The 13,368-nt window shown below is 48.1% G+C and overlaps 1 protein-coding gene across 1 annotated transcript in view; it reads left to right on the top strand.

The window, feature by feature from the left end:
* Positions 1-13,054, top strand: part of LRRC27 (leucine rich repeat containing 27) — a 37,593-nt gene extending 24,539 nt beyond the window's left edge. The window contains exons 6-8 of the mRNA XM_069101648.1: positions 8,142-8,257; positions 9,482-9,608; positions 12,339-13,054. Coding sequence (XP_068957749.1) covers positions 8,142-8,257; positions 9,482-9,608; positions 12,339-12,473 — 378 coding nt within the window. The 3' untranslated portion in view covers positions 12,474-13,054. The remainder of the gene's footprint in view (positions 1-8,141; positions 8,258-9,481; positions 9,609-12,338) is intronic.
* The last annotated feature ends 314 nt before the right edge of the window (positions 13,055-13,368 follow it).

Below are 13,368 nucleotides of genomic sequence, written 5' to 3'. Positions count from 1 at the left end.
TTTAAGCAAAACATCAAACAGAAGTTGGATGGGTCAGTCCACGAGGGCCCAAAGATTGCCAAGAGTAGAGGAGCTGCTGGGGCAGGAAGGAGCTCGGATGTCTCTGTTTGGCTGAAGAGAGGGAGCAGTCCCACCATGAGAAGTCTGCCCTGGCCAGTCTCTGGTCTCCGGCACCCAACGCACCCTCTGAGGGCCTGGGTATCTGCTCAGTCTGCTTCTGTCTGCCTCTCCTGGCCTCGCCTCTACAAGACCCCAGAAGCTCAGCCCTCTGCTCTTCTCATGGGGAAGGACCTTCGCCTCTGTGGCCTCTCCCCCACCTGGCTCTTCCCAGAACCTCCATGTCAAGGAGAAAACCCAGTCACTTTTCTGAGGGGAAATAGAAGGAATCCCATGTACTAAAATGCTTCAAGGAAAGTTGGCCTAAGGGGTGGGAGATGTTCCAAGGTAAATTTTTAAGACACCAAAGGATCATTCCAGTGAGGAAAAAAATGAGATTTTTCTGAAGGCACAGATGTGGATCCACCAAGAACTCAACAATCAGCCTAGATTTTAAGAAGAAATGTTCAGAAGAAGGCTCAGAGCATGGCAGGGCCCTGTAAAAACAGTATCGGGAGTACACACGTCCAGCATGAGCAGAAGCCAGCAAGGAAAGCTTGTTGTGGGCAGCAAAATGGTAGGGTTGGATTTTGTTGTTGGCTATATTGGGAGGGAAAGCAGGATCAAAGACGGGCGCAAGGAAGCATGATGGCAGAGAAGACGCTGCTGTTCAGTTCTTGCTTTGGTCCTCTCCTCTCTTTCTGGGACAATGGCCTGGACATTAGAAGCCAGAGAATGAGGAGGACCCACAGGGAGAAGGTAAGAGAGGGCCTTTCTGCACGGGAGTCACCTGACCGCATTGTTGGGTCCTGAAAGAGCTGGCAGGTGTGGTCACAGATGCATCAGCAGTTACACGGGGATGTGGCAGGAAGACACGTGCCCCCATTTTCACAAAATGTAAGAAAACGTTCTGCAGACTCTAGGCCAGCAAGGAGGCTGGTGACAACAAACTGACATGGCGCCTTGGTCAAGAACAGGTCAGGCCAGACTAGCCACAGTTCTGCTTTTGATCACATGACTAAGCTAGGCAATAAGGGGAATGCTCTCAATAGAGCCTACCTGGACATTAGCTAAGCTTTCAGTAAATTTCTCTCACTGTTTTTGTGAAGGAGATGTGGACTAGGCGATCGTACAGCTGTTGTGGTCAAACTCAGAGTAGTTGTGTATAGCAGGAGACCTGCAGGGCTGACACCTGTGCTTGACTGGGGTTCTGCTTAATGACACTCACCAATGTCCTGGATCCAGGGATAGATGATTCAAAGCTGGGAGGGGGAGACCACTAGCACATGAGACGACCATGAGCATCTGAAAGGGTCTTGACAGGCTAGAGAAGCTGGTTGAGTCTAGGAAAATGACATTTATTAGGGATAAATGTAAAATCTTGTGCTTGGGTACAAAAAAAATCAATTTTGAAATAAGGTGAGGGAGGCACAGAGACCCTGCTGTCATTCAGAAAAAGAACTGACTCTAAGCTCAGGAGGAGACAGCAGCAATCCTGGGCTGCCTTCAGAGAGGCAGACCTCCTGTGCAAGTGGAAGTGATGGTCGGTCCTCGTGGCCTCCTCTGGAGTAGGCGCCGTGTCTAAGGACATTGTATGAGGAGGCGACACTGTCTGGAGTGCTGTGTTCAGCTCTGGGCTCCAGGTCTGAGAAGCACATTGAGGAGCCTGACAGCATCCAGAGGAGGGTGACCAGGACTGGGAAGGTCTTGTGTGTTTGTTCTGGAGAAGAGAAAATTCAGGGGGACATAACATCTGCCTTCGTGTGCAGGGAGGATTAGAAATGTTGTTAGGCTCAAAAACCACAACCAACGGATGGAAACTGAGCAGAAGCCAACGAGTCTCTGTTGGGAGAGCCTTGCTCCCAGTGAGGGCTGTCCCCAAGGCTGCCCCTGTAGGTCCTGGAAGGACTCCCTGCAGAAGCTGGCTGATGGTTTGTGGCTCATGTGACACTGGGGGACCTTTCTTTGATGACGTGGATCATGTGGCCGCTGAGGTCCCTGGCAGATCTTAAAGCCTGTGATTCTATGAACAGAAACAGGCAAGTCTAAAAGAAGAGTCTGGGGGGGAAGTGGATGGTGGTGAGGGCTGAGATGACATTGACCCTGAGAGTAGAATGTCCTTCAGGTGGAGCTGGATCTTCCCCCGGGAAGCGTAAGGAGGGGAGGGACCCATCAGTATCACTGAGTCAAATTCCATAAAGAGTAATGGGGCTCCAAGACTGTTTGCATGGCTCTAGCCCTGGCTGCCAGGGGCATGAAGGGAGCGCCCCAGAAAGATTGGGCCAGACTTGTGGAACCTGCAGGAGGGTGTCTCAGGCACCAATGGGATTGATTCTCCCCTCTCAAGGAAAGACCAGGTGAAGGAGAGGGAAGCAGTGATGCAGACCAAGCACCCAGGAGCTGGCTGTGCAGCTGTCCAGACCCTGGGGTTCACCTTCTGACTGCCCTCCCTGCCTCACATCTCCATGCCACTGTTCTCCACTCAGCTGCCCAAGCGGTACTCCCAAGCATGAAGGTGTGACCATGCTGCACGTGCTCATGCACACACACGCACGCACACAAGCATGCACATGCACACATGCACACCCGCACACACACATGCACACGTGCGCACACGCACACTGTAAACTCCAAGGGCTCCCCATCACCTCCAGGAGCAAATCCAAAGTGCCCTGTTGGGCTTTCAGAGCCCGTCATGGCCTGGCCCCTCCTCCCTTCCGGGCTTCTTACACCTTAGTTTCTTCCATGCAGCCTCTCCCACCTCCTGGCTGCCCCATGAACGAGCGCCTCCATCTCTGAGCTCTGGGCATTCTCTCTGGCTATCACCCACGCCTGGAAGGCTCTTCCTCCTCTTCTCCTCCTCCTCCTGGCTTCCCCTGACTCCCCTGAGACCCCACTTTATGCAAGGGAACTTCCTGTTCATGTTGCTTGACTGACAAAGCCTCAGAAAGCCACAGCTGAATTTTAATGGGCATTGGGCCAATTAATCAGAGAAAATGGACTTCCTACCTTGAGTATATTCTTATTGTAGAGCCCATGATCTCCCATGGACTTTTCCTCATGATTTTCCTAAGTTTGTTATATGTTCAGAGCAGCATAGAAATGTGTTTGTCCCAGACAGGGGAGGCAGGCAACCAGTCTGAAACACTGGCTAATGCTTCCTTTTCTAACTAAGAGGAGTTGTCTGGTCTCTCTCTCTCCAGGGATTTCCCTGCGAATAGTCCAGGATTTTTGTGGGGTCACCACTGGGCAGTTATGCACTGAAATGGCAGGATCATGTTATTGCACTAGAGTTGAAGAAAGCGCTTCAACAGCCAAACTACGCTGATCATTTTCCTACTGGGTTCCATTTTAGCTCAAACCCCAGCCCAGCCCAGAAGGTAGAGAGCATGCCAGCAAGCTGGGGGGGCTTCAGGCCCCTGGCATGAAAAGGCTTGTAGGTCCATCATGTGATGAAATTCCATCATCTCTATGGCAAAAATGAAAGTGCACAGCAGCCTGGTGGTTCCTGCATTTGCTGCCTTTTGGGTTTGTGGCTATATTTCTAAACATGTTTAAAGCTGTATGTTAAAAAGCAACAGCAGCAGCAACAAATCCCTCAGGCTCTGGTGCCCTTCTCATAGAGTCCCAAGCTGGCGTTGGGCCGTCATTCAGAGACATCGGATTTGTCATTCTTAGCTGCTTTCAACAACAGCAGATACAAGTGTTCAACTGCAAAAGCTCATAAATGTTTAATTTTAACGTTCTTATTTCTTGCTAGCCGTAGTAATGAGAAGAAAAAGAAACTGAAGGAATTAGAATCCACAATGAGGAAACAAAGCTATCACTCTTTGCAGATAAAATGATGCTGTACTTAGAGAATCCACTAAAAAACTAGTTGAAATAATGAACAACTTTAGCAGAGTTGCAAGCCCATATAAATCATCAGCATTTCTATATATTGCCAACAAAATCCAGCAGAAAGATAGAAAGAGAAATTCCATTTAAAATAACTGTAGACAGTATTAAATACTTGGGAATCTACCTGTCAAGACAAAGCCAGGAACTATATAAACACAATCACAAAACAATTTTCACACAAATAAAGTCAGATCTAAAGAATTGGAAAAACATTCGTTTCTTGTAGATAAGCAAAGCCAATATAATGAAATTACAGTTCTACTTAGTCAGTGCTATGCCAATCAAACTACCAAAAAATTATTTTATAAAGCTAGGAAAAAAATAACAAAATTCATTTGGAAAAACAAAAGGTCCAAAATATCAAGGAGATCAATGAGAAAAAAACATATACGTAAAGGAAGGTGACCTACCAGCACCAGATTTCAAGCTATGTAACAGAGCAGCAATCATTGAAACTCTCTGGTTCTGGCTAAGAAATGGAGTGGTGGATCAGCGGAATAGATTAGATACACAATACGTTGTAGCAAAGGGCATATTAATTTAATGTTTGTTTATCCCAAAAATGAAAACAACAAAAAAAAAGAATGTTAATTGTTTTTTCATGTTATGGGAGGGGATTAAATGTTTTTTTAAATAGTTAATTTATTTTTAGTATTCAACATTCACTTCCATAAGACTGAGTTTCAAATTTTTCCCCATCCCTCTTCTGTCCCCTCCCCGAGTCTATTTATGCGTTCATATTAAACATTTTCACATCAGTCATGATGTAAAGAATAATTAGAACGAATGGGAGGAGCCATGAGAAGGAAGAAACAAAACAAAACAAGAAAAGGAGAGCAGAGTCTGCTTCCATCCCCATTCAGACTCCAGAGCTCTTTCTCTGAATGTGGATGCCATTTTCCATCGTGAGTCTCTTGGAGTTGCTTTAGACCCTTTCATTGTTAAAAGAGATTAGTCTGTCAGAGTCAGGCATCGCAGTGTTGCTTGTACAGAGCACCGGGTTCTCCTGGCTCTGTCCCCCTCACTCAGCATTAGTTCAAGACTTAGATCTTTCCAGGTGTTTCTGGTCCAGCTGCTCGTCGTTTCCTGTAGCACAATGATACTCCGTCACAATCGTACACCGCGACTTGTCCGCCGTTCCCCAGCTGATGGGCATCTCCTCCATTTCCAGTTCTTGGCCACCCACAGAGCTGCCATCAATATCTTTGTACATGTGGGTCTTTTCCCATTTGTATGATCTCCTTGGTTTACAGCCCTAGAAGTGGCGGCTGTTGTGTCTGCCCTTCGTTCTCAAAGAGGCCCGTGGCATCAGGGAAATGATGATGTGACTTGCAGTTGACTTTGATCAGAGTGAGGGAGGCTGTGCAAGGTCACCAGCCTCACCTCCTCCGGAGCCATCGGGGTCCAGTGGCCAGATATTCATCAGGACGACTGGAGACGATCCAGGATGTAATGGGAGACCCTGGTCCTTTAAGGCTAAGGCCTTGTCAAGTACTCACTTAGGGGGAAGGAACCCCCATTTAGTGAATAGGCCTCTGTAATAAGTGAGTCAATACCTTTGCTAGACTGGGCTCCTCTCAGCAAGGCAAGGTTATAAGACAGCTCCAAAGGATTCGTGATGGAAAGGGCTGTCCTCATCCAGAGAAAGAGCTGCAGAGTCTGCGTGCAGATGGAAGTAAGCTACCTGCTCTCTCACTTTTGTGTTTTTTCATTTCTTCTTTCTCATTGTTCACTCCACTGGTTGTAACCCTTCTTTACAACCTGACTAATGTTTAATGTGAAGGTTTTTGAAGATCCTGTATTTGATTGCACGCCGCCATGGGGGAGGAGAAAGAGGGGGAGAAAGTTTGAAACTCAAGGGATTGTAGAACTGAATATTTTAAAGTAAAAGTAAATAAATAAAAAAAAGAAGTGAGACAAGGGACGGCCCCTTTAATACCATGGTCCTCTTCTTTTGCTGGGTCAAAGAGTATGCACAGTTTTATAGCCCTTCGTCAGGCGATCAAAGAAATAGTTAAGGCCTTGTTTCAGCTATTTACTTATTTAGCACCTCGTTTCTTCAGTTCATGATTGTATCAAGTATTAAGATCCACAACTTGTGAATCCTAGAACTTGTGAGCTCCTGTTGCAACAGGAAGGGGAAGAGCTAATGGCCATATATAAGGAGAGGCCCAGGCTGGAGAGAGCAGAACTGAGAAGAGGACTCTTGTGGTGGCAGGGTCAAGAAGGAGAAAACTTGTGGTGTCCCGGCACTCTGTCTGTCTGCTCTGTGTCGATGTTTGTTTGTGATACTTTGTACAGAAGCCCTGGGACCTTCCTGGAAGCCCTGAAAGAGGATTTTCTGGTTGTCTGTTCACAGACATCCTGGAGGAGGGTGTCGGAGGTACTGGGCCTTTACTGATGATTCGTGCTGACCTCCTGGACCTTGTTTGTGGGTCTGTGTTGATTTCTATACTGATGATTTGTGTTGAGTTCTCAGACCTTGTTGGTGGGTCTGAGTTGATTCCACAGGCAGATAGTGAATTCATGATGGTGCCGGCAATGTGTATGAATGTTATTGTGGCTCTGTCAAGCTTTGTCTTCCCAGAAACAAAACTGTGAAGGACTTGAAGTGGACCAGACACTGTGAGCTTCAATATGGACAAGAAACCGGATGAAGAACTGGATGAGGAGTTGGACAAGATGCTGAGAGCTGACTGCCTTTGAACCCAGGTGACAGGTGTGTAGATTTGGGCAGGAGCTGGGACCGTGGAAGAGGAACTATGGAAGCTGAGAGCCAGCCTCAAGTCATGATGAAAAGATCTCTTCTTGGGTACCTGATGCTGACGGAGAAGATTATGATTTACTGTGACCTAGGGGTGGAGAACTTTAACCTTTCTACTTTGTGTCCATTGAGGAGACAAGCCTCCTTAAGGATGATTGAATTAAGGACTTACTAAATGAAATGATTGTAGTTTGTTTAAAAACTTTGGTGAAAACTATGTGGCCATTTTAGTGATAAGTTGTTATGTTATAACATTGTGAATGTTGAATTTTGATTTCTGTGAATGTCTTGCCTTAATTTACTGCTGAATAAATAGAGAGTTCACTATACTATGTAATTAGAATCTTGAAGCTGTTTACAGCAGCAGTCCTCTGGAAAGCTGCTTGTGCTTGGCTTTACACCCTTTGGGCATAATTCAAAATTGCTCTCCAGAATAGTTGGATCAGTTCCCAACTCCACCAACAATGCATTAGTGTTCCAACTTTCCCACATTTCCAGCATTTATCATTTTCCAGTTTTGTCATGTTAACCAATCTGATAGGTGTGATGTGGTACCTCAAAGTTCTTTTGATTTGCATTTCTCTAACCAATAGTGAAAATCAAATATTGTTAAAAATTAAATTAAATGTAGAAAAAAAAGAAAATATTTGTTTTACAACCAGTTGGGGTTTTTTAATTTTTTTTTGGAGTTATTAAATGGCAAGAATTCTCCCTTTAGACTTAGCTCTGAATATTACACAGACCATCTTAGATTTCATAGTGTCATAGGAATTCTAGGCTTAACCATGATAATCATAGCTAACCTTTATATAATGCTTGCTATGTGCCAGCACTGTGCTAAGTGAGCACATTACAGTCATCATCTCTATGATTCTCACAACAACCCCATTTTATCATAAACTCCATTTAAGGAAATTGAGGCAAGCAGGGCTAAGTGATTTGTCCAGGGTCACACAACTAGGAAGTGTCTGGGACCACATTTGAACTTGTCTTTCTGATTCAAAGTTGGGTGCTCTATCTACTCCACCACTAAGCTCAAACAAAAGGCCTTAGAGCCCATCAAATCCAGCCTTTCAGATAAGAAAACTGAGGCCTAGGGAGATTCGTGCTAAAAGAAACCACCCTGAGCTTCCTTTCACCTGTCTAGAGGTAAAAATATTATTGCTTGTGAGGACAGGCTTTGTAAAAATGAAGCGTTGGAAATAACCAGCAAGTCTAGGACAATGTTTGTATAGTTAAAAGCTGGCCATCATCTCTTTTAGGAAGGTGGCTCTGCCCTCTAGACCACTATAGAGCAAGGTCAGTCTCCAGGCCACATCATCCTGTGTCAGTGAAGGCTTATTCACGCCATTGCAGAGCTGCTGATTGCTGAATTTTGCAGGTATTAGAAAAAGCACCTTTTGCAGCCGACCCAGTGGACAAGAACGATGACTTCAGTTCCCTCGAAAAAAAGAAACCGATCCAGCTGAAACGGACACAGGAGCAGGATGAGCTCAGGTCAGTCACTTGTCCAGGGTCCAGTGTCCAGGCGGCTCCAGCTCTAGCCTCTCAGGATGGAAATGTCAAAGGAAGCAGCAGTTTGGGGGCACAGTTGATGTTTGGGTATTTGTAGGTAGAAACCAGTTTTCTCACCTGGTCTCCATGCAGTTCAGCACAAATTAAGCACCTACTGTGTTCAGAGCCATGCCTGGGAGGGCTTCACCCAAGCCTGCTGCCTCCCCCAGCACTTAGCACAGGGCACCCCACAGGTGATGCTCACTAAATGTTCTTGAGTCTCTCTCAATCTCTCTCTCTCTCTCTCTCTCTCTCTCTCTCTCTCTCTCTCTCACACACACACACACACACACACACACACACACACACACACACACCATGACACAGCCTCCTCCAAGACCCAGGCTCTAGAGTGGACCCAAAGAGCAGTCACCAGCAGCTTGGAGAGCGCTAGGAATGTGCTGGGTAGCATTTGAGGGAGATATCCACAGCAGTTACTGTTACCCCAAAGGCCTCCTTTCTATCCCAAGAAAGGGAGCCTGGCCTTCCCTGGCAGGGCAGGGAGGCTTTTCTACGGGAGGCCACTTTCCATAGTCACCCAACTGCCTGAGAAGTACAAGGAAGACTCTTTCTTGCTGATTAGAAGCACAAAGCAAAACCTGACCCACCAGAGCTGGACACTGCCTGAATGACTCTTCCCCTGCCCAGGGAGATGTCTGGACCAAGGCGGCCAAAGAGAGAACATGGCTCATAGGGCCAGACTTGAGCCTTACAGTGTCTGCCCTGAGCACCATCCTTTGTACATAACACCACCCCGGGTTTGTCTGGTCTACAAGGGCATGGCACAGGTAGTCCGTCCACATGGACAGACAAGGAGCTGGGCCCAGGGCTGGATGTGAAGGCAGGAGCAGGGTAGATCTCTGGGACTACTGCCAGTGTCAGGCTGTGCCAGCCCTTTCCCTGTCCATCCTTAGCACCACATGCCCCGTGGCCATACATTGAGGAAGCCTGCCTTCAGGTGCAGGATTTGAGAGTCAGTGGTCAGTGTCTATGCCCTACCTTGGTCCTGTAACCCCTGTCCAAGGAGGCGGACCATGTGCACCCAGGGACCCCAGTTCATTAGCTCACCCACCTTCATTACACAGACACTGGTGCTGCCCATCCATCAGGATGTTTCCCAAGAGGATGGGCACAGCCAAAGGTGGCCTTAACCTTGTGTCTTGTCAGAGCCTCCAAAGACAGGGAGATAGAAGAACGTATAAAGCATCACATGGAGGCCTTACGTGAGAGAAGGAGAAAGGCCAGAGGGACGCCTCAGGAGGAGATCCAGAAAGCGGCCCACAACTTTGAGATGGTGCGTATCCTTTGGCCCTGACGGGAGCAGCCTCGTGCTCTGTGCCTTGGCCCACACTGCCGAGCCTTCTTCCTCTCCAGGGTTCCCCAAACCCTAATGAGACCCTGCGCTGACACCTGAGGTGGTGGCGGCAGGAAGTCTTTCTAGATTGGAGGTGCCATGTAAGCAGCATGGTCTCCACCATCCTTCCTTCCCAAGGGAGACTTTTTACTCCTGACAGAAGGAGGTTGGATCCTCTCCTCAGGAAAAGGCTACAGTTCTGTCCATCTGCTCCTTAAATATTCTTGTCTAGGGGACGGAACTCTAGGTTTGAGCTCTGCCCCCATCACTATCTCTTAATGGGGAAGGAGGGCCCCAAGCTAGCGTCTGAGCCTCGAGTCTCTTTGTACCAGATGCCATTTCCACAATGAACACACCTAGTAAATAACAAATAAGCCAAACAGAAATCAGAAGAGTATACATAGGCCAGTCTTTACTGAGCCATGCAGAGGGAAGGGACTCAGCTTACCAAGAGAGAGGCCATTCTTTGAGGTCCTGGCATAGCAGAAGGGGGGAGGAGCATGATGGAGACCTCCTCCATGTCAGCTGCTTTCCATAGAAAGAATGGGCAGGCAGGTCGTGGAGGGCCTGGTAGAGTGGTCAGTGAAATACCCTTGGAGGGCTGACGCATGGGTTCTGCCTGGTGAAAATACCAGTATATGGACATGGATGTCAGGTTAATGGGGACATGTCACAGGGGTACAAAGAGAGGTGTCAAGATGCTGGTTCTTAGGGGATAAGGCCTGAGCTAGAGCAGTGGCAATGGCAGTGGGCATGAAGGGGAAGGGGAACTTGGAGGAATAGCCATCAGTACCTGACTGAAGGGTGAGGCGGTGTCCAGTGATGAGGGCTGGGCCCTTGGGTGACCAAAGAATGAAAACAGCAGAGTCAGGGAAGGGAACTGGCCTTAGTGGAAGATGGAGGGCTCAGTTCTAGACTTGTCTAGTTGGAGAGGCTCGTCCTCGACCACCTAGTAGTCTCCAGGAGACCGGGGGGCAGCAGAGAAGGAGGGGAGGCCAACGCAGGAGGTGGGCAGCAAAAGAAATATTCAAGTAAGTCATTAGACGAGAGTGGGGAATGGCGCAGCCAGGGCTATGGGGAGCCTTCCCAGGGGAGGTGAGAGCAAAGGGGTCCATTTAAGCGAGATGGGAGAGGGGCTGTCCCTGAAGCCAGAGGTGGGGAACTGCAGAGTGCTGTAGAGGGGCAAAGGTCATGAGGGGGAAGGGACAGCAGTATTTCACAAGAGCCCCAGTCCTTCTTTGATCATAGAATGACCTCCACCTCCTGCTCGGACCTTCCAGACACTCCCAGCAAACACTGGGCAGTCGTTCCCTATGGAGTGACAGCTGCAGGCTGACTTGTGGGTTTCACGCCGTATGGGCACAGCCTTCATTAATGGAGGACTCATGGGCTCAGACGCTGCAGTTGTCTGTCTTTGGCTGTGTGGCATATGAATGCTCTCATCATCATTTAGCTGAACTTCTTTCCTGAAATCAGTCCTTATTGTTAAGTCATTTCTGACTCTCTGTGACCCCACATAGGGTTTTCTTGGAAAAGACGCTGGAGGGGCTTGCCATTTCCTTCTCTAGCTCGTTTTGCAGATGAGGAAACTGAGGCAAACAGGGTGAAGTGACTGGCCCAGGAGGGTCACACCGCATCACCTCTCTGCCCCAGAGTTACTGTTTGAATGGCCTTTTCTCAAGCTGCCTGCTTCTGGACACCCATCAAGCCCTCTCTTCCCCTCCTGGGTCCTGGGGTTCTGGCCCAGGCTCTCTTCTTTTCCTTCTCCAGGAGCTCATCAGCTCCCATGGATCCAGTTGCCATCTTTATGCTGACACTTCTCAAATCTCTCTGTTGGTCTCCACCTGCCTATTAAATGCCCAGAACTGGACATTTCATAGACAACTTAGCACATGCAAAACTGCTCATCTCTCCTCCCAGACCCTCACCAGCTTCTAACTTCCCTCTCTCTGTCCTCGACTCCTGCCTATCTCTCACTCTCCACACTGTTCCCAAGGCCCGTTGGCTTCACCTTGGCACCGTCTTCTTTTCCCTGCCCCCTCCTCACCCACTCTGGTGCAGACCCCCATCCCCTCACACCCACACGGTGGCAGTAGCTGCTGGGGTCTCCCTACCCCAGGGCTCTCCCCACTCCATCCATCCTCCACTCAGCTCTCAAGTCTGAGCATGTCATCCCCTTACTCAGCAAACTCCACTGGCCGCTATCACCATGAGGGGCAGGCCTTACATCTGTTTGACATTCAAGGCCCTCCATAACCCAGCCCCCTGCTACCTTTCCAGTCTTCTCTCATCTTGCTCCCAACCACATGTCCTTCCATCCAGTTACCCTGACCCTGGCTGTGTCCATCTCTCGGCTCTGGGCATTCTCTCTGGCTGCCCCTCCTCCATGCTTGGATCACTATGACCACTGACCTCCCTGGCTTCCTTTAAGTCCAAATAAAACCTAGCATTTCCAGGGAGCCCTCCTCAAGCCTTCTTCTCTCTGCTGATCATCTCCAGCTTATCCTGTGTGCACCTGGGTCGTCTCCCCCACCAGAATGGGAGCTCCTTGAGAGCAGGACCTGTCTTTTGTGCCCTACACACTTAGGGCAGGATCTGGCCCTCAGCTGGTACTTGACAAATGTTTCCTGGCCAACTGACATTTGTTTTCTTTCCATCCCACCCCCACAGGCCAAAAAGCTGCAGGATGACATACACAAGAGATGTCTGAGGAGAGAGTATCGGTTCACTGCCTTCACTGGAGACTTGCATCTTCAGTCGCCCATGTCACAGCCCCATAATATATTTTTTAACATGAAATTTTAGAGATCTGGGAGTTTTTAACCAAAACTATTAATTCCGTCGCCTCCCTCACCACTGGAGTGGCTCCCGATTAGCAACTATTGAGTTCTAAAAAAGAAGAAGGCGTTATTTATTGCACAGTCAGCCTACAGCACAGGTTTTCAATATGTTGCTTTTTCAAAGGCTGTAAAGTGTTTTCACTGCATTAAAATAAATGATATACTGTCCATGATCCATGTATTTATCATTTCCGTGATAAAATTTCACAGCAACCTCATCAGGGTAAAGTATTTTTTTCGTATCCATAAATATATAAATTATTAAAGAGATCACCTCCTTCTTCGAAATTAGTTTGAGTTTTGTTCCAGATGAATTATGCTCTAGGTCCCTGAAAGCACTTGAAGATTTCGGTACTGAATGGCTTTTGGCGGCCTCTAAAGAATCCTCGAGAGTGGGAAGATGCCCCAGAATTAGGGACTGGCAGACGTCCTGATTTCAAAGAAGAGAAGAAGGTAGGTCTTTGCAGCTGCAACTGTAAGCAGCTGCTAACTTTACTAACCTAAGGGCCATCCTTAGGCTGTGTTCTCAGGAGGGAATGAAGAGACCAGAGATGGGAGAGAATTAACTTGTAGTTTATTCCAACATGGCGGAGGGAGGGGAGCAGGAAAAGAAGCTGGCTCTTCATATACCTGAAAGAGCGTGATTCAAGCATGATCTCCCCGTGCACGGGGAGTGTGAACCAACAGAGGGGGCCAAACCAGTCCTGTCAGCTCCTGGGAGGCGTCCTTGTAAGCTAGCAACTGGACTGTGACCCTCAGCACTTCAGCCTTGGAGGGACAGAAAGTGCCTTGAGCTCACATTGTCCTGTACAGCAGCCCTCAGAGGTAAGCATCAGCGATCCCTTGAAGCCAACATGGGT

This window comes from Petaurus breviceps, unplaced genomic scaffold (genome assembly GCF_028583685.1).
Source record: "Petaurus breviceps papuanus isolate PSGF00001 unplaced genomic scaffold, PetGlider_PUasm1.0 490, whole genome shotgun sequence".
NCBI lineage: Eukaryota > Metazoa > Chordata > Mammalia > Diprotodontia > Petauridae > Petaurus > Petaurus breviceps.
Note: the sequence above shows the minus strand (reverse complement) of the source record. Positions and strands in the feature narration are given on the sequence as shown.